General features: G+C 33.8%; 1 protein-coding gene across 1 annotated transcript in view; it reads left to right on the forward strand.

Annotated features, from left to right (window-relative positions):
* The first annotated feature begins 1,117 nt into the window (after positions 1-1,117).
* Positions 1,118-20,913, forward strand: part of mgl (low-density lipoprotein receptor-related protein megalin) — a 625,899-nt gene continuing 606,103 nt past the window's right edge. Inside the window, exons 1-2 of the mRNA XM_085959678.1 lie at positions 1,118-1,507; positions 4,747-5,085. Of these exons, the coding sequence (XP_085815804.1) occupies positions 4,986-5,085 (100 nt within the window). The 5' untranslated portion in view covers positions 1,118-1,507; positions 4,747-4,985. The remainder of the gene's footprint in view (positions 1,508-4,746; positions 5,086-20,913) is intronic.

Genomic DNA, 20,913 nt, shown 5'->3' on the forward strand with positions numbered 1-20,913 from the left:
TTTATTCGAGAGAATTTGTGATGTGTGTTTAAATCACTTATCTGGTCGATTCGCCACGCCGGGCCCTTCCTGAGCCCGGGCCCCCAGGCTAGAGCCCTGTCAGCCCCCCCTTCGTGGGGGCCATGCGTCAGATGCTGACATACTGTGGAGATAGGCAGATCTTGTATTGTTTACCGAAACACAAGAAATACAAAGCCCGCAGTGTATTTAATTATTATTGCTAATATTCAATGCGAGTTACGTTTAGGCAATGACATTAATATGGACGAAGCATCTGGGAAAAAAAATGACACTCACTTTTTTGTCGGGTCTGCCGAATGGCATAATCTGTTCTAACGCCATTACAATAAAGGTGATATTGCTATAAAATCCCGATGCTTTTTGTTGGGTCTGCCGAATGGTTCGGTTTGAACGAGTTCGCTCAAACTAACATTGATACTAGAAACACTGTTCTAACGCCATTACAATAAAGGTGATATTGCTATAAATTCCCGATGCGTGATATCGCATAATGGATATTGCGTGATGTCTACCTATGCACGTGCGAATGTTGCTATGAGTGAATTTACTTGCTAGCTACTGTACTGAGTGCGTTGTCCATTAATAATGTCATTGCGTTTAGGTAACACATTTTAATGCATATTATAATACCGACATAGCTATTTTTAAACGCGTTTTAAAGTTTAGCTTCTAAACACCACACCTAGCAGGTAACGGTAACCCACTTCACTTATTTTTTTTTGTATTGCCTGATTCGCTGTAAGAGTGTAAACTGTAAAAGGGCTACACGTTGTCTAGGGACGTCACTGGTCAGGGTTCCGTGTTTTTCGAGTGATGCTAGATAGGGTGATACGCATGGTCCAGAAACCGGCCGGGCAAGTTGCCGGCAAATGTTTTCGCAACCGGCTACGGATAAAATAACGATAACCCAACTATGCCAACCTGTCCGAAAAGAGCACCGAGTTTCGAGAAGAATCTGATCAAAATGAACCAGCGGCCATCCAACCACCTGTGAGCGGATCGTACAAACAAAACTTGTGATGTACTCAATTCGAGTTATTATCCCCTCCCTCCGAGCCGGAGAGTCCCCACCCCCGCCCGCGCTGTTCGAAACTTTAGTATGCGAGAGGCCACGGCTGTGGAGGGTTGTGTCTTAAAGTTCCTCGTTTATTTACACCGTGGACGGAGAATACGAGTTTGTAAAATTGTTTGTCCATCGTTGCCACCTGCGTGTATGACACGTCGGCAAAATATACGAGACATTATTTTAATCAAACTAAAAATTAATGCACTTCAGTAATAGCGACACGGATCGCTTGGAAAATTTTACCTTTCGCGAAGTTTTATTTTTGTTTCTTTTGTGCGGATTTAAAAAGTTCAGTGTTTTTTTTTTGTAGTTTTGCAGTCGGCTTTGAGTTTGCTCAAGTGTTTTTGAACCCGGCTTCTGTGACGGAAGTGTTATTTCGTATAAAATTAACCAATATCGAGTGATTATTGATAAAATTAGGTTCGTTTTCTTCACTAAATCCATTGAATTATTAATATATTTTTTATTTATCTTATACATCTGTCACAATCTGTCATTTACCAGTACTTTCACACACCCTATTAATTTATTACTACCTATTTTATTACTTAGTAATTTTGATAACAGTCTAATGGTCGTTATAAGTAAAAATAAATATATTAAAAATAAAAAAAATGTTTATAATCTCTATAAGTACTTGATTTAATTTTTTTCAATACGTCAAATCAGAGCTTATTTAAAAGCTACCACACACATTATTATAACATTGTGTACAAGACCAATGTCGTTTTTTTATGAATTCTTTAGGTAATTTCACTATTTTACTGTACATTCAAAAACATTAAAAAACCGTAGGTTTTGATATCGTATTTCTGCTTGCAATAATAGTGACATTTAATCGTCAGTCAGTTACCTACTTACATTATAATGATTATTATTAAATAATTTATTTAACATATTTCCGATAGAAAAAAAGCTTTTTTTTTTGGTTTTAACAAAAAATCGTGTACCTACGTCATACTAAATTACTTATTCCAGGTCGGATGAGTAGTGGCGTGCTGTTAATTTACCGTTGAATCGGGCTGGATGAAATGCAAATAAAATAAAGTGTTAATGCACACCTAGATCATTCAGAACGGACGACGTCACAGATAACTGTAAATCGCTGGTGACATACCTAGCCGTGGGCCATCCGCAGCGCTGGTCTACGAATCAAATTGACACGACACTTTTTATTTTTTTTATTCTACAAAAAGCATTATTATTATAACTTCTCTATAACCTGTCCAAGTAAAAACACTAGCCTCGTGAATAAATCAATCCCACCCTTTAGAATAACACACGTTTTTAAATAACGAACAACAGACTAGGTACATTCCATATTTAAAAATGAGCTTTCAAAAGAAACTTTTCCACAAGTTCGTACTATAGAAGGAAATTAAAATGATTAAATTGTCAAAATAACCAACATTGTCATAATATTAATGTCAAGTAGTGACATATTACATACTTACGATGTATAAATTATTTTAATTTACCCTTTTCTGTAGTATACCCCTTAATAACGCTCAGCCAAGTACCTATACGTTGTAGAAAAGACGGCACCGGGTGGTGATTCCGCTAGTTTAAATTAATTTATTTTGAAGTGTACTTAACCTAACTTTTTATAATAATAATTACAATATGTTTGTAATATATATACTGAATATCCGTTATTAAATACACGTCATCTGTCTAGCTGCCAATAGCTTAAAAATATTTAAAACGCATATTTTCAAGAAATGCCTTACTATTGTAGGATCAGCCGTGATTTTCTTTGACTCTGATAACGTAATCGATACCTACGTCATTAGATTTGAAAGGGGGCCTCGAAACAGTTAAAAATATAACATACGTCACAATCATAAAACGATGCGGATTTCTCACATATCGAGTATAAGTACAATATTGCCCAAAGCATAGTACTATGTACACCAATGGGTCTATTCTATACTTATCGAACACTAAATTGATAAATAGTATCAAAATTAGGGTAGGTTTGTATCAAAATATTAGCACTTATTGTAACAATTACACGAAGCCGGTTTTTATTGTTGCAATAAGTGCGATATTTTAACAGCAGCAAGATAGGTGCTGTTAAAATATAGCACTTATTGCAACAATAAAAACCGGCTTCGTGTAATTGTTACAATAAGTGCTAATATTTTGATACAAACCTACCCTAAGTTTGATAATATTTTTCACTTTATCACTTTAGCGGTCGATAAGCATAGAATAGACCCACAAAGGGGTCTACTACTAATATTATGTCTATTTTTAGATATTTTTTACCATGTAGTTATTGTTGGATTTTTTAAATTTTATTGTGGGGAGCGTCAATATCAGTCAGTGCCTCGGGTCTCCAAGTCCATAAACCAGCCGCTTTGTAGCATATTTGAAACTGATAATGAGTTTCTGTAATGCAGTGTGATTAACAATCGGAATCGTACTTTTAATATTATGCTCTCTTTCCTATTATCAGTAACATAAAGAGGAAGTTCTTTACCTTTACCCAATTTCATAAAATTATAAATAATATGTCTATGCTTAATATCAATCCCTAATTGTGTTTGTTTTCGAAGTAATTCTTGTAGATATTATACAAATGATTGTCGCTCTTTGAAATCAATTAAATGAAGACATCAAACTTACGATGTCCATCCATTAGCCTGCGCGATGACAATAGACAGGTAGATTTCTTGATAAATCGTATTGTTATAATGATTGCAATATCCGGTTATAAGTGGGTATACTTATTTAAAAAAAAAAATACGTTGCATTCTTACAAAACTAAGAAAAAATATATTTGGTAGATGTACGTTGGTACTTTTGAATATTTTTTGTACGCACCAGCGATCGGGCAGAGACCGACATCCGACATTTGCGATTTGAATAGCAATCATTATGACTTGCTCTGCCTGTTTAAAAAACACTGCACGATTTTGTCATTCTTTGTTGAAAAAATAAAACCGTACAAACCTCGAAATTAGCACCTGTGTTTGACTGTATATTCCACGAAACCTGTAATTTAATTAACTACTACTTACTAGTTTTTCATCTTATTTTCTTGGTATTTTAAATATTTGACAATTTATACTTTATAAGTAGTGGCTTATACTTATGCATTATAAACACGGACTAGGTGTCAGCGCCGCGGTCTCCGCATAACTACTATCGTTTCTTTGACGCGAATAACGCAACCGATTCGTTAGATAATTTAAAAGGGGGCCTTCGAAGACTTACAACCAGTCATAAAGTCATTATATTTAAATTTTAAAAAAGATGCGCATTTCTCACAAACTGGGTGTAAAATTAAAAATATTTTCTAAAACATAACAAAATTCCTTGGTAATATATATTTGTAAAATTTAATAAAAACATTGTCATTTTTTATTGTGTTGTACGTCGGACATCTACGTCACGAAACGCGTCACTGAATAAGTACTAGATAGGAAACAGTAGTAACGATTAATTTTTCAAATCTTTGTGATTCCATTATTATTAATAAGTTAATTAGTATTATAGCTATACTATACTAATATAGTATATACATTAACATCACGTTTTTTGTCATGTATATAAGTATATATTATTTTCCGATAAGTATTATTGTCATATATCTACCTAAGTGAAATTAACATAATTATTAGTAATTAATTAATTAATTCGTTTTCCTACAGTTAAATAATTAAACAAACAACGTCAAAAAGTTCCCCAAACTGTGCGGTGACATCTGGAATAAAAAAAAACACTGACGTTAAATTATTATACATAAACTGAGTTATAAACAAAGTTTGGTAATAAGTTCGCGCAAGCTTGTCATATCGAATCGCAAAGCAAGTGTCGTGAAGAGGGGTCGCGGTGACCGCCCTATGTCCGCGTGAGGGCGCCACTCAAGGAGGTTGACCGGCGAGGAGTGATGGGAGTCATGGCGAGCTCGAGGGCTCTCTTGCCAGCTGCCCTGGTCACTCTGCTCGGAGTCCTGGCCATCGCCTTTGCCGATACCAGAGGACTAACAGGTAAGACAAACATCCATGATTCTACCATTTTACCAGTTGTGTGCGCACATAGAAAAAGCTACCAGCCTTATAAAATAGAATACTAAACTTATAAGTACTTAATATTTTCTGTAGCTAAGAGCGAGTGTGTCGTAAGTATGTCCATAAATAATACTTCTGAAAAATGCATTTTAAGATTATTCAACACTTTAATGTCTATCGATTTTTCGGATATTTGGTATAAGCAATTTCTGATTTTTGTTTCAATAGCTACTTATACTCAAAATGTATATTTAATCAAGGTACACAATCTTATTCTGTGAAATCCTACACACGAAGCATTTGATCTGCGTTAAGCGTCAATTACATTGAGCTTCTTTACGAGCTGTTTGTTGGCGAATTTATAATCTGCCTGTAAAGTCATCCAGTGTAATCATCGAACAAGCTAACAAGCAGGTTGTAAACACTCTACCGAGAAAAGTTGAAAGCCGGTCAACTTTATACGCTACACGCCGGCGTGTGGGCCTACTCCGTCTGCGCAGTAGAGCGCAGTAGCAACCTCCCGGTAAAAAAAAACGAATTACGTTCTGTCAAAATAGTCGTTGGCTTGTGGCTTCTCAGCGAATGCAAAGTTTTGTGTGTAATCATCAAATCGCAGTAGCTGAATCGTCCGCTTTTAAATTCGTCAACAAACAGCTCATAAAGAAGCTCAATGTAATTGACGCTTTACAGATTTCTTCTACTGTGCATTATTTTAATAAGTTGTTGAGTTAGGTTGGCATTTTTATCTGTCGCTGTTGCTAACACTGTCCACACAGCGAACATGAATTATAAGAGATTCATTTTTATTACTATTTTGGAGATTAACTGATCAAGTCGAGCTGTGTTGCTGATTTTATAAAGTTGTCAATACGAGTCAGGCCATTACTTATAAATACAATGTAGTAAGTATAGATCTAAATCTAAATAAAGTAGACGTCAAGTATTATTTTCGTGTTGGATGATTGGCATAATAAATTATTATATCAGTTAGAAATCTTATCACTTTTTTGAAAGTGACTTAAATATTTAAATAATTGTGGCAATTTTTGTGTCATGTCAGTTTAATTATGACAACACTGAATACTTTATATGTATGCATTTTAGACTGACTATCCTGTAAAAGTTCTAGGTCGTTGCGATACGGTCATGCAAATAATGCAAGTTAGTATTTCGATTGCTTCACAAAAATGCACTTACTGATTATGAAAGTGTGTCATAATAAGTCACCCAAGGTATAATTATAGTCACCCAATGTTTTCTTGAACACCGCTCACCGGTTGCACTTACGTATTTGACATTTTCATTATTGAAAGAAAAATATGAAGCGCCTAGTTTCAAAAGCCCCTAAAACGGTTTTTGAAAAATTTTGAGTTAGATATGTATTTAGATGGATATTTTTGTTACCTATATGATGGCCAAAGATTGAACTTTAAAAAACGCCAAAAACCGTCAATATGTATGATCAAAAATTAAGGTAAATTTCAAAACCCGCTAAAATGGTTGGGTGTGCTTTTCAAATACCCCTAAAATGGAAAGCCAAAATACTCTTTAGAATGTAACAAATTAAAAAATAAATACATAAAGTTCACAGATTTAATAGATATGATTTTTTCTCATTTTTCTCAAAGCTACCTAAAATCATTTTTCTCAGAACTACTTAAAATCGTTTTAGGGGCTTATGAAACTAGGCGCTTCATAATGTAAAAAAGTGCCGTGCTCAAAAATTAAGCAAGAAGGGAAAAGACTTGAGGGAAGAGAAAAGAGGACGAATAATCTTAGAGCACGTTTAGAATTTAGATAGTATGTACATACTTAATAAGAATTTAATTCACTAAAAATAAATATTGAACTTTTCGGGATCCTTTGCAGTCTTGTTATGATGGTGTATGTAGCCACGACGATGCAGCATGACGCAACTTTAGGATCGTGGCTGAAGATCATAGATACCCACGTCACTCACTCTATGTTTAAAACAACTACTGCAAATTACAGGAACCGTATACAATCGTTCTACTCATCATTCCCAGAAGTATTATTGTGAATTAAATTATTAAAATTAAGTAGATATGTCAACATTATCAGAGAGCTATGTATAAAACGCCAGTCATCTTTAATATGGGTATTATTACGATTTTCCTGTCGGTTAAGTGCTGACTAAATACATTAATAAAAGGTTGTTGCGTATTTAATTTTATAAGCATTAAATATAAATGACAATCCATAATATTCAGCGACTCTGATGCATAGCGATGCCCATAGGGGTTCTTTAAAAAAAATAATAACATAAATTTACAGTACGATATTATTATTTTTTATTTATAAAAGCGTATGCACATTAGAAAGAAAATATTTACAAAGTATATATAGTACTTAAACGAGTATGACATATATACAATTATAGAAATAAAACAGATCAATTCTAAAAACAGTAATAATAAAATGGTACAGTAAGGTAGAATATAAATGAAGACCACAAGCAAATATTATACTATGTCACATCTGTATCATTTTCAGTAAATCGATTTTGCAAACTCTGAATAGTTGTTACAATTAATCTTTCACTATTATTTTTAAACGATTTTTATAATTATTTAACATAAAAATATGATTCAAAAACACTACCATTTATTTGAAAATTTTACTCAATTGACAAAAATACAATACATATTACCCAGTATTCATGCACATTAAATGATCTTTCCCTGACCACCTTTATTAGAAACACGTTTTTATAGGATACAGATTAATTTTTCCGAAAATATTTTTACACAGAAAAATACGTTAAGAAATTCTCCACAAGATGGCATTAACAGTTCATTGTATACAAAAAAATGGACTTGGAATGATATTTGCTTGTGGTCTTCATATATATATTAGTATATATTACAAAATCCAAATCAGAATTTAGTATGATGGAAAACAAAGTTCATTTACTGCAGTGATTGAGTGCCTGAACGGAGGTATTGGGCATGTCAATAGTCAATATAATAACAATAAGTAATAACTATTTGAAATACAATGAATCCTTGTAGGGAAGTTAGCTTAAAAAAATCAAAGTGAAAAGGTTCTCAGTTTTTCGTTTCACAGACGGCCCTCGACTTTCGTACGTAATTTGTTCCTGAAAATATGTTCGAATGTTCGAAAGTAAAGGGACGTAAAAAAAACATGGAAAAGTGTACGTTAAAATATTTATTTATCAATGGATATAATAAAGTTAACGAGGCATATTAGCAATCAGGTGTTTTCTTTATAAACTTGTAAAGAGATAGTTGAATACCTACCTACCACCCTTTTACGCATTTGTGAAGGTGACGAGGAGCAGAGGAGAGAGGAGTGACTGCATGGAAGCGCAAAGTTTTTCCATTATCAACAAAAATATAAATTTTAAATAGCGAATTGTACGAAAGTAGAACGATGGAAAGTCGAGGGCCGCCTGTACGTTCAATAGTTCGGCGAAGTCGAAAATTGAATTTACAGTTGTTTTAAACATAACCAAATTGTCAGCTGTTTGTCGTCGTGCTTTCGGCGTGGATAGATTAGGTTATCTCTAAAAATTTAACGTAGACAATGATTCAGCTGGAATACCAAGTTTAAAGTTAATACAACGTAGAAACCTGTGCTGACATCTTTCAACGGCATGGATGTAAACTTTATAATATATAATATTGTAGATATTTTCAAAAGCAACCGCACAATATACAATATATATGCTGCTTGCTTTTTTATGAATGAACGATGTTTGTGTATTCACTAGACCGAGCATTTTATCATTACATCTTACATCTCTTTAAAACATGCACTGAGGATAACTTTAATGAACTATGTATTTCTAATGTTTGATGTAATAAATAATATTATTATGTTTCTTATACGATATTATTATTTTTACATGTCATAACACTGTGAAATCCTAGCCTTAAAAAGAGCACGATCCTTAGACTATAGATCAATACTTACATATTATATTGGAATAAAAGTGTCCGCCACTAGCTTGGGAAATACGGACCTTCTATTTCACTATAGGTACGATGAAATTTTGTTCAATAGTTCCCTATATAGGCACATTTAAAAAAATGTGTCTTACTAGATTTTTTAAGTTTTCATAAAATCAAATTATTTATTATTTTATTATAAATTATTATGACGATGACGCATTTATAACGGATCATGCATAGTTACATTTTAAATGTGCATATTAAGCTTTTTTCGAGATCAATAAGTATCATACATACTGATTTAATGAGCAAAGTTTTCTATTAGAATTTTTAAAAAATAGTTCCTGGAAAGGTTTGTTTTTTTGCTTGTTTTTATATAATAATGCAGTTTATTAATTGAGTTAGCATTTACTTGGTAGAATTCCATTTTACAAGAAATGAAAATATAAATAATATTAAATTCTACTGTAGAATTTAATATTATTTATATTTTCATTTCTTGAATAATGCAGTTGTTTATAATGTGTTATTGTTATTAGTTATTTCCTCGCTTTTTCTTGTAGACTACATTACGATATATTATATTTCGAACTGTATTTTTTATAATGTAGTGGGATAATCAGTTTACATCATTCCGGATGGACAGCATTTGCTTGTACCAACTGCGTGATGAGTGATGATGTGTGTCAGTTAGCTTTTCCAACCGATAGATGTTACCATAAATATACCCGTATCCGGAAATATGTACGTAAACAGTTCACCGCATGACACTTATTCGTGCGCCGCAGTACGTGAAACATGAGTTCCTGTAACATTTAATCAAATGACGAGTTCTTCGTTGAACATTTCACCGTGGAGTATGTTTGTACGTATGCTACAATATGTGGCGAATTTTATGAGATGTTTTTACTAGGTTAGGTTAGGGTTAATCTAATTGGAACAGTACTATTTGTAATATTTGTATTGTAAGATACGTACAAATGTATTCCACGGTGAAATGTTCAACGAAGAACTCGTCATTTGATCAAATGTTATACGCACTCATGTTTCACGCACTGCGGCGCACGAATAAGTGTACCTCGATGAACTGCATACGTACAACTTACATGTAACCAAATATACCTGGGTATCACATATTATTAAATTGCTTATGTGTTTTGAATTTGATAAGTTATTACAGTATAATTATATTGTCTTCTTTTCACACCTAAGGGGCCAACATCTGAATTGCAGGACCAGTTTTAATAAGTGCGTGCATTAGTTTCATTTTGCCTTACTTATTTCGCCAAATTTATGTTAGCATTTTGTGAAGTAATTCATGTTAAACAAAATTTATTTATGTCGTTTCTGCCTAATTTGCCCTAGATGTCTGTTTATGACTCGAGCTACTAATTAATTACCCATTAATGTAAATTAGGTTTTATTATTATTATCAAACTTGAGTAATTAGGTATTTATTTAATTAAGTAGGTATATAATAATACTATGATACATACATACGAGTGGCGTTGCCTTATCAAATTCAAGGCGAACGTCGTGTTTATTTTATATAAACTGGTAAATAGAAAAGTATATACTTCGTTTACATGCGAATGTAAAAGAGAACATTTTCTTAGACAATATAAAAGGGCCCACCTTAAAAAGATTGCTTCCACACATCTTGGCTTGGTTATACAAAATTATTTCTTTCGTTAATAATAAATACAGATTAATGTAGGTAATTGAAAAATGAACTCGAAATTTATTATAATAAGGCTCATAACGGATATCAGCATTCATGTATTTATAACATCGTTGTCCTATTCCGCTAACGCAGCTGCAGGTGTCACTGAAATATTGTCACATCAGCAGTCTGAATCAATTAACTAATTCTTTTTGGTCTTGTGTGTTGCGTTGCCACGGATTTTCACGTAACTGAACTGTTTCATCAATCTGGCGACCTTTAGGACTATCTTTCAGTTGTTTCATAATATCTCTGGTACCACTGGGTGACTAGATTAAATATGTCCAGTGATTGTATTTTATTTGAACCAAGTGTTCAGCTCACAATATAAAATCCACTGTGTACTGCAATGTGTTTTTTGCAAAATTTTATAGAAGCAACTATTTTAAAGATCATGGAAACATTTTTTAAACAATTCCAGAATACTTGTTTATCACTTGGTATTCACTGCATATTATAGAAATTATTTTACGACACGCGTTTCGCTCATGTGGTGAGCATTATCATGTATGAGTACCTAAATTTACGGTTGAGTACGTGTAATGTTATAATTATTGTCAATATTGTGTAGGTGGTCGGGAATAGATACGGATAATATGAAAGGGATGATTGATAACATTTCAGTAGGTTGGTATACCTAATATTGAGTAGAGGGCCTGAGAATGCTCAATGGGGGAGCAATACTGGTTTTAAATTTTATAAATTTATGTGTTATTGCCGTTTTTATATTTATTTATTTTTAGGAACTCTGAACAGTCTAAACTACTCTAAACTATCCGTTTTTAAACATACTTTTATCGCGCGATGAAGGAGTGTAAAATTACAATCATTGATGAAGCAAGATACATTTATTTTTGATTAGGTGGTTTGCGAATTCTGTTAAATTGTTACTTTTTAAGCCCCCTGGGTCTTCTGACGTGATCATGGCTAATTCACAATTATTGTTGATGGGATATAAAGGTATATTTTAGATACAGTTTCTATCATATCGCCTTGTCTCGCTCGACACTTTTCCCATTCTTTATTTCTTGTCTAAACTTTCGAACCATCTTCTTTTCTTATTTCACCCTGTCACGCCCCAGCGTTGGGGCATAGGGCAAGCACAAGCTCGCGCCACTTCCCTCGGTCCATCATCAACTCTCGCAACTTCCGCCTTGCAAGACATGCAGCGCGTAGATCAATTCTGTAGCATCGCTGTGCCAAGTGTCGCACTCTCTGGCGGCTTCCGGAACACACGTCCCAGAAAAAGCGTCTCTTCGTGATTACGGCAATCACCTACGGCTGTTGTGTCCACTTACAGACAAACAAGTGTTTGTATCGCGGTCGTACCAATGTACCCCTAAGATTCGGCGGAGACATCGATTCTCAAAGCTCAAAATTGACATGTTTAAATTAATACTTTAGAATTAGATTTTAACTGTGTAAAGAAATTGAGATAAAATAATTCAATTTGTAGCCAAAAACAACCATGATCGGTCAAGGATATTAGCATTTATTTAGCTCAACGGTGGAGAGTGCACTTTTTAATAATGTCGTTCTGTGCAGTTTTAATTGCGGTGCATCTCGGCGTTGCCACATGAAAAATATAACGCGGGCACCATTTACCATTATAATAAACGCGGTAAAAGTTTATAGGATCGATTGGAGCTATTTCACGATCTCCGTGTGGCGCCATTGTGATATTTTTATATATTATTCTTCCGTGCAGAATATCGCGAAGCGGTGTCAAATCGCAGCTCGTGCGCGATCCAACAACCACACCACACGGCGTCGTCGATTTTTTACCTGAACCACGCGCTTAGCCGAAAAAACCTGTCGCTTCTTGGAGTATGTACTCGTAATCATGTCTCTTAGCTGTGCCTCTGACAGGTGAGGTATGCAAATAGCGACCCGGTCAATTCGCTGTCCAACAAAATGGATATTTCAGTATTTCTTTTCCTCCGTATTCGCTCTTAGGTGTGGATATGGGTACCTACTTATCTGTAATTAATAATTAGAATTATTTCCATCAAACGTAGTTTTAAAATATTTCATTATTTGGAAGTTTAGAAAAAAGAAACTTTTTTAAAGATATTTGGGTTGTCCAGGTGCAAAACCTGTTATCTCCTTATTTTTCGATTTTGAGGTTTTGGTACACCTAGGACTCTACTCGTCTCAGTTTACACGTATATGGGCTACAGGCTACACAAATATAAAACGAGCTGCAACCTGCTATATTTTTGATGATCTCGGTTGCAGTTTGAGTGCAAAACCTGTCATCTTCAGATTTTAAACCATGATATCTATTTATTTTAAAGGCTGATTACAAAATACTTTTGTGTACCAACGAAATATATATTTTTTTAAATTTTATAAATAAAAGTATAATGATCATAGATCTGCATAGGCAAGATGTCTAGAAGTGTCAAAAACAGTTTTTATCATTTTGCCAAAAATCTGTTCTAACACACTTAGCAGGTTTTGCATCTGGACGACTCATTTCTAAAAGAGATAAATTTAACCGTATCTCGTTATTTTAGATTAGATTAGATTAGATTTTTTTAAAAATAATTTAGTACGCACCATGCCCTTAGTTTTCTGCACACATGTTCTGTTAATACATAGAGTTGGTCACGTATTTGAATTTGTAAGATGTTATTAAGAAGTTGTTGGATTAGACTGATTAGAGTTTTAGATGAAGTCTGCATTGAGTTATGTTCTCGCATTTTTTATTATTTTTAGAATTAGATATTTCGTGTTGTTCTTGTGTTATTTCATTAAACTTCTGCACAGAGCTCATTGCTCTTTTTCTAATATTGGGCAGTCGTTAATGACATGCCACACTATTTGTGACGTGTTGCCGTCACATGGAGAGCAGCCACCCTCCCTTATTTGATTTTAATTTAATAGGCTTTCAGTGCTCAGCGAGCTGTAGTGGCAAAAATGGTGGCGGAGATATGTTTGGAATAGATTTTCGTGTTTGGATCCTATGGCGGATGTTGTGTATCTTCTGTTTCACAGTAGAACATTCAAGAAAGAAACTGGTCTGCGCACGCGGTCGCTAGACCGAAACGCGCCGTCGTGAGATAAATACACAATACTATACTATACTGTATTTTATTTTATATAAATGCTTTAATTAGTCTACAGTCTACCACCCTGAAATCACTCAAGTCTCTTATTTACAACTATTGTTGCGATTATTTTTTTCATTATGTAAGTCTGCTGTAACGTTAAATTTGCTGCTCGACAGATTTCACCTTGACCCTCTCTACAAGGATCGAAATGGTGGCCAGAAAATATTCAACCATTACGTATTTACGGTGTAAGTAAATTATCCTCATCACCGAAGGGCTGTACCTACGTAGCATGGAGGTGATTGGACAACGTTTTTCATTTCATTTTAATTGTTGAAAATTATAATATTATCAAACTGTATATTTTATTATAATTTACATATTTACAATGACTCATTTCGTATCTCATAAAAGTATTCTGCAATATTTAATTGTCATATTAGAATTACTTTTGCCATACAGAAACTGCCAACGCAATGCAATTCTTTGCCGTATTTTGCATAATCATGCAAAAGGTAAATGTTTCGAAACGTTTTCCCAAAAAATAATTATTGCATAGTGTATCGTTTAATAAATTAAATATGTGATGTTACGCCATGAGTGTTGCGATATCTATTGTTTGAATGTCGTTACACATAATATTTGTAATATAATGTAATCAAATTATGATTGGGAAAATCTATAGTACCTACTTAATACGTAGTAAAATTGATTTGTCTTTTTGTGATTTTGAAATAGTTGCGATTTTTTTTCCATTCCATTTCCAAGATACCAACCACACAATATAGTTTTTTAAGTTATACTTCTTTTGGCGCGTTTGGGAAATCAGATCAGAGTATATTTTTGGCGTGTGGCATGTAACACATAATTTATTTTTTCACACGAAAAAAAACGCACTCGATTGGATTCGAACCACCGATTGTTCGGTTATCAGCCGAACGCACTACCTTTACGCCACAGTATGATACTGCAATCGTGACGATTATACAGTATAATATTATAGTTTAGAATTGTTCCGTTGCCTAGGTAGCGAATTTATTATTGTCGGCCATTTGCAATTCCTTACGTAAACAAACTATTAAACGTCAGAGTGACAGTTGGTACTTTAAAAATAAAAACAACGAGAAACCATTATATAGTTCAGTAATATAAGTTAAAGTGTATAGAAATAAACCAACGGCGTTCCAATAAGCGATCTTTTTTCTTGAGTGTGTAATTTAACAAGATTTTAAGAAGGAATTTAGTTTATCACAAGTTTTGTTTTTGTTTTGTTACGCCAAAGAAGTATAACTTCTAACGCGCGTACATAAGTACACACACCGAATTAAAAAAATATATATATATATCATGGCTGTCTGTCTATCTGTTCGGTTATAACTAAAAAAAACTACTGGACCAATATTGATAAAACTTACACGGCTGTTAGCACCAATCTAGTAGAGTTATAAACTAATAAGTTGTCTTCTCAAAAAAAACTTGCAATATTCATCACGAGTAACTATGTTAAGCAGGATAGTAGCGGTGTAGTGGTGAGGTGAGATTCAGGTAAAAGGATGCTCACCTACATTCAACCGTTGTCTATCTCATTTTAAAAAAAGTCGAATTTAATCAGTGTATTTCTTCATCGTGTATGTTAGTTTTATTTTCTTATTTTCGTATTTCACGCGGACGTAGGTTCGGGTTATCGTTAAATAAAAATAAAATAGTAACTAGGTACTTTTTACATGAAGTGAGTACCTCGGCAGCAGTAGCGTGGGGTGAAGTTAGCTCGTGGGCATTGCGTTGGAAAAATCTATAAGTAATATAATATTATCATAGCCCCTAAAAATTATCAGCAATTCCGAACTTTGTGGATCCCGTTGTTTATCACACAAAATTATATAACCTAACACGATCAAAATTTACAATAACCACTTTATACAGAGAATGCCGTTTGAAATAAAATATACCATCAGATTGCATCGTAAATGCATAATAGTATTGCAAACTATGTTTTCCTGGGCATGCTCCGTATCCTCAGCATCTATGGACCACACGCCATCGCTAGTTACCTACATTAATATATGCCTAAAATTAGTATAGTCGTAGTTCAAGGCAAAGTAAAATATGTACGTACAAGCAAAGTATGAGAAAAGTAGCTTTTTATTTACTTGAGCAAAATAAATTAGTAAGCATTGTGTGAATACGTATACTATATCTCATTGGATGTTTTTCTTATTTTGTGTTATAGCATATGTCCATAATTGCATATATCTACTAGATACCTTGTGGAAAATAGAAATCTGTAATTTTCCTGTTCGTTACTATGCTGTTCATGGTTATCGTTATGACGTTATTATGTGGACTGATAAAACTTGTCCATGCCTCTTAATATCATTTGCAATCTGTAATTTTCCATTGTAGTTCGTTAGTAGTACCTATATTAGTAATTAAATTACAATTATATACCTACGTGCCTATATCTAGGACTGTCATAATGGCAAGAAAAATGATCATTACTTAGTATCGGTAACGTATTGAATAAAAGTATCGATACTTGTATCATATCGAAAGAAAAGTAAAAAATCAAAGCCGAATTTTCTTGAAAAACGATTATCATCTAATTATTATTATTACTAAACTGTTTTTACATATTAATTTGACATTTGCGACTTTTTATACAACGCGTATTTAGTTGTATACAATATTGTGAATATAAAATAAAGCACTTAAAAAAAACAAGGGTTACTGCTTTTTGTCTAAACACAGTCGATGTAATTAAGGTTTAAAACATTGATTAGACAAAATAGTATTGGTCTAATCCAATGATACTCAACCTTTTTTTTCTTCGGGCCAAATACATATATTTGTAAAGTAACGCGGGCCGCATCACTACTGGTGTGACGAAAAAATCATGAAACCCCTCTGTTTTTACAAAACATTTTTGAGATTTTAAAAATTATGCGTGTTTTTTAAATTAATCGTGTGCAATAGCAACAGTCTTATACCAGATCTGATGTGGACCATAATGACAATCCTCTTCGGGTGTCACTATCTGTGCGTCAAAGTCGAAACGAATCTCAAGATATACGAAATTCCTGATAATAAATGTGTTTCGGGCCGCACATAAAAGCTTAAAGGGTCACATGCGGCCCGCAGGTTGAGTATCGCTGGTCTAATCTCACCCCATATAGCGGTACATAATATTTATTTCGATATGCATTCAAAAATAATTTGTGTTACTGGTCAAACTGCGGCCATTGGATGTTTTTGACATATTTACTTCAAACAATTGTCAAATTATCAATTTCATACCATTGTATTTATTGAACGATGTATTTGCATACTTATACACTCATTAATTTTTTAAAATTAAAACTAATTGTTATATTTCACATTTATATGCAAATATTATCTGGTGCAAAAATGTCTATGGCAAAACAATAATGTTTTCAAATACCGAATTAGGACGGTTGGGGTGGAATCCACGACTACTTCCGAGGTTGGTACTGTGACTTGTGTGTAGTATAGTATCAGGTAGACGAATCACAAAAGAAATTGTGTCCCTCATATTATATATAATTAACTCCTCTCCTCATTCGATATATTATAGTGATAGCCATATTGTACTAATTTGAAAATAATATACGAAACTAACGTAAAACCAACGGTTTACTCTTAATTAACAAAAATTATATTTACCACTGATATTGAATTGTGGATTTGTCTGTTTTTGTAATTAGGCGCGACAAATAGTGTCCCAGATAAAATGGTAAACTTGAAACTTCGAATCTGTATATAATTGGTGAATATCATCACATTGATTTTTAACTTAGTATAATACCTAATATTTGATAGAAAATAAGGTTTTTCCATGGTAATACCGTTGTACCAATTCTTTGGGCATGCTTGAGGACTTCCACCATCTAATTCAATAATATGATAGCATAATGAATGCGCTGATTGAACCTTTAAATTTAATACGGCGTGGGATTTTTCTTTTTAATTTCGTCTCGAGCATTTTGTCAACATCACCGCCCACGATGGTTCCTTTTCACTGCATTCAGGAGTGGTCGGGTGCAGAACAATGGCTCAACATTGTCTACATCAGAGGTCCGCAACCTTAGGATATTTACGAAATTTAGAATTGCAAAAACTTTCTAAAAAATGTATAAATATGTTATAATAATATAACACACGACTTTGTAGTCAATAGAGCGCCTGTCTCTGACGCCGGGGGTGCGGATACGTTTTTAAGTCTGGCCGAAATTACATGTTATTGTTCTATTGATTGATGTGTGTTTTATCCAGAACAAGGATCCCATGGCTTGGGGGAATGGCTAACAATCGTTTATCGTAAAAGTACTGTGCGTTGTTTTATTATGACCCGCTGAAAAGCGAAAATGGTTTATTTCCTGTATTGTAATTAGAAATTATTGTCTTTTCAAAATATCAAGTACAAAATTTTTTTTAAATATGTGTGGTATAATCATTGTATTTCAATTCCACGTGAACGTGCCGAGTTTGATTTTCCATGACAGGTCGATTGGAAACAAAAACGAAAGTTACCATTTTGTCTTATTTCTTTCTTATGTATAATTTCTGAAAATAACTATTGTTCTATGATGTTTGTGTACCTACTATATAATAACAAATAACGTTTTAGAATAGGTAGTTTTTTCAGAAATTATACAACGAGAAAGAAATGAGGCATTTTTATTGACTTGCCAACATTATTTGAAAATGGAAACTGCCGTTTTTGTTTCCAGAGCCCTCAACTAATCTCAAACATTTTCCCCACTACTGGTGGTTTATGATTCCTTTACCATGTATAATCTATCTTAATGTATATTAAGTTTACTACAAGTAGAAATAGTTGTTATCCGTTCGCCGAATCTCTATTTAAGTAATAGGAACACAGAAAGGAAAAGCAGAACATTGCAATAATAATTACCTAGTTACGATATCTAGATATTATTTAAAAGTATGTGTACTTCAGTTAGCTTATGGGATTCGAACCTTACTCGCTATCTTTCTTCTACGGTGGGGTTTAGATATGGGCGTAAAAAAATCTAGATGATAAAAGTGTCTGTGTACAAAAATCAGAAAATGTCTCCTGTAATGGCGTCATAAATCGGACATAGCTGTTCGATATGTCATACGGCAGGGGTTCTGAATCTCTGTTTCGCTTCGGTGCGGGGGATCCGCTCGCTTTTGGGTGCTCCACGGCTGAGTGCGCCCCGTAAATCGTTCCCCGCGAGCGACTCTACCTCGTTACCCGCCGCGGCTTTCACGCTGACAGCCTCTGCCGTACACGGTGATCGGGAAGTGACTCCGTTGTCTGTTGAATAAGTATTTATAGTCGAATATAGAACACTTATTAAATTAATAAAAAAAACTGATCTAGTATAACTCTATCTTACTAGGTATACTGGATCCACAATACGTAACCATTGAATTATTTAAAGTTTATATTAATTATTACTATAGTTACTATGCTTTTTATTCAATGGATAATTCACACGGTTGAAGAATTTAACATTCATTTATTGAACTTACAATTTTTAAATCCGTATTTTTTCAAAAAGTTTTTTTTCTAGTGTTTTCAGAAGTGTTTTCAAATTATTTACCAATATTGATTTATAATTGTTCGATTTATATTGTGCAGTTTGCATAGATACTTTTACCATTCTCGATAATTTAAAAAAGAAAATTGGAAATCAAAATTAAAAAATGGCAACAATGATGATGACGTCACGAATTAAGAGTTAAGCAACTGAAATTGTATTGTAACTCAACATTCTATGTATCTCTAGGCCCACAGATTAATACGATAGAAACGCTAAAACCAGTCGCCATAGACTAGAGTAGTAGTTTAGGTGTATGACATAATGAGCAAGAAACAGTCAATGAATCCTCACATATTGCCGATATTGATTGCGCGCTGCATTTACGTAGTAAACTTTAATGCATGTTACGATTCAGACGATGGTAACTATTAAAAAGAACATAATATTCTTTAATGCGTGTTTAAAATCATCTCATATTTATCTATACTCAAACCACACTATCTATTATCTTCTGAAATACCCTGTGCTAGTGACACCGTACCATGGCGGTGTCTCCATGCTATCCATTTTATCTTCTATCCAGCCGATATGGAAGCGCACCTACTACAACTATGCAGCCAAACCGTCTTGCTTTAGATAAGCGAGATCGATGTAATACTGCTATAAACTACAATGCAAGAGGAAACTATGTTGTGCAGTGTACATGCACTTATCTGTAACAGAGAGCACGTTGCATACTTGTATGCACGACTGACGATCTGACTATAAATTATTAATCATCTCAGTGTGGATGAGCTCTCATAAATCAAACGAGGATAGTACCGTCTATGTTTTAGACAAGAGAGAATCCTTGATCATATTGTATCCGATCAATAACCAACATCAAATTGCCATGTCACTGCATTTAACTGCATCTAGTTTGAACTCGATATTAACCCATTCGATTAGTTGTATACACAGAACAGATAATAAATAGAATACCGATAGGCTATATTCAATACGCCGCATATTGATGCAGGGTTTTGAATGTGTGAGTGTCCTACGAAAATGAAGCACGCATTATGCACGTGCAATAGTGTGTGTAATACACCAACATTAAATGAGCGTAAATGCATAAACCGAGAGCAGTTTTCAGTGTTCGGCGTAAAACGTATTTTTGACACGTGTGTAAGTTTAATCCGGCTTCTTCCTTACTCGAGTCGGTTACCTGCTATCGCCTTACCCGTTATGTATTTCAGTTCCAATTATTTCTGAGTTCCCTGGTTATATAAGAGTTATTGATCATTATTTAATATAGCGAACCAAATGCGTATTCTTTTATGCAGATAACGCAATCGAATCGTCGGATGATTTAAAAGGGGGCCTCGAAACAGTTTAAACTATCATAAATTCTGTTGTTACGGCGCAATGTACCTACGACGCGTTTTGACGATATTGGGTGGTCTTTATTGTCATATTTAAGCAAGAAGATCATTTTTTAGTCTGAGTAGAAGTACTTAGGTATTCAAAACTGTGAATATTTCTTTCACTATATCAAGAATTTA

The sequence above is a fragment of the Rhyacophila brunnea genome, unplaced genomic scaffold, assembly GCF_057557595.1.
Source record: "Rhyacophila brunnea isolate RB1 unplaced genomic scaffold, BYU_Rbru_1.0 scaffold_9, whole genome shotgun sequence".
NCBI lineage: Eukaryota > Metazoa > Arthropoda > Insecta > Trichoptera > Rhyacophilidae > Rhyacophila > Rhyacophila brunnea.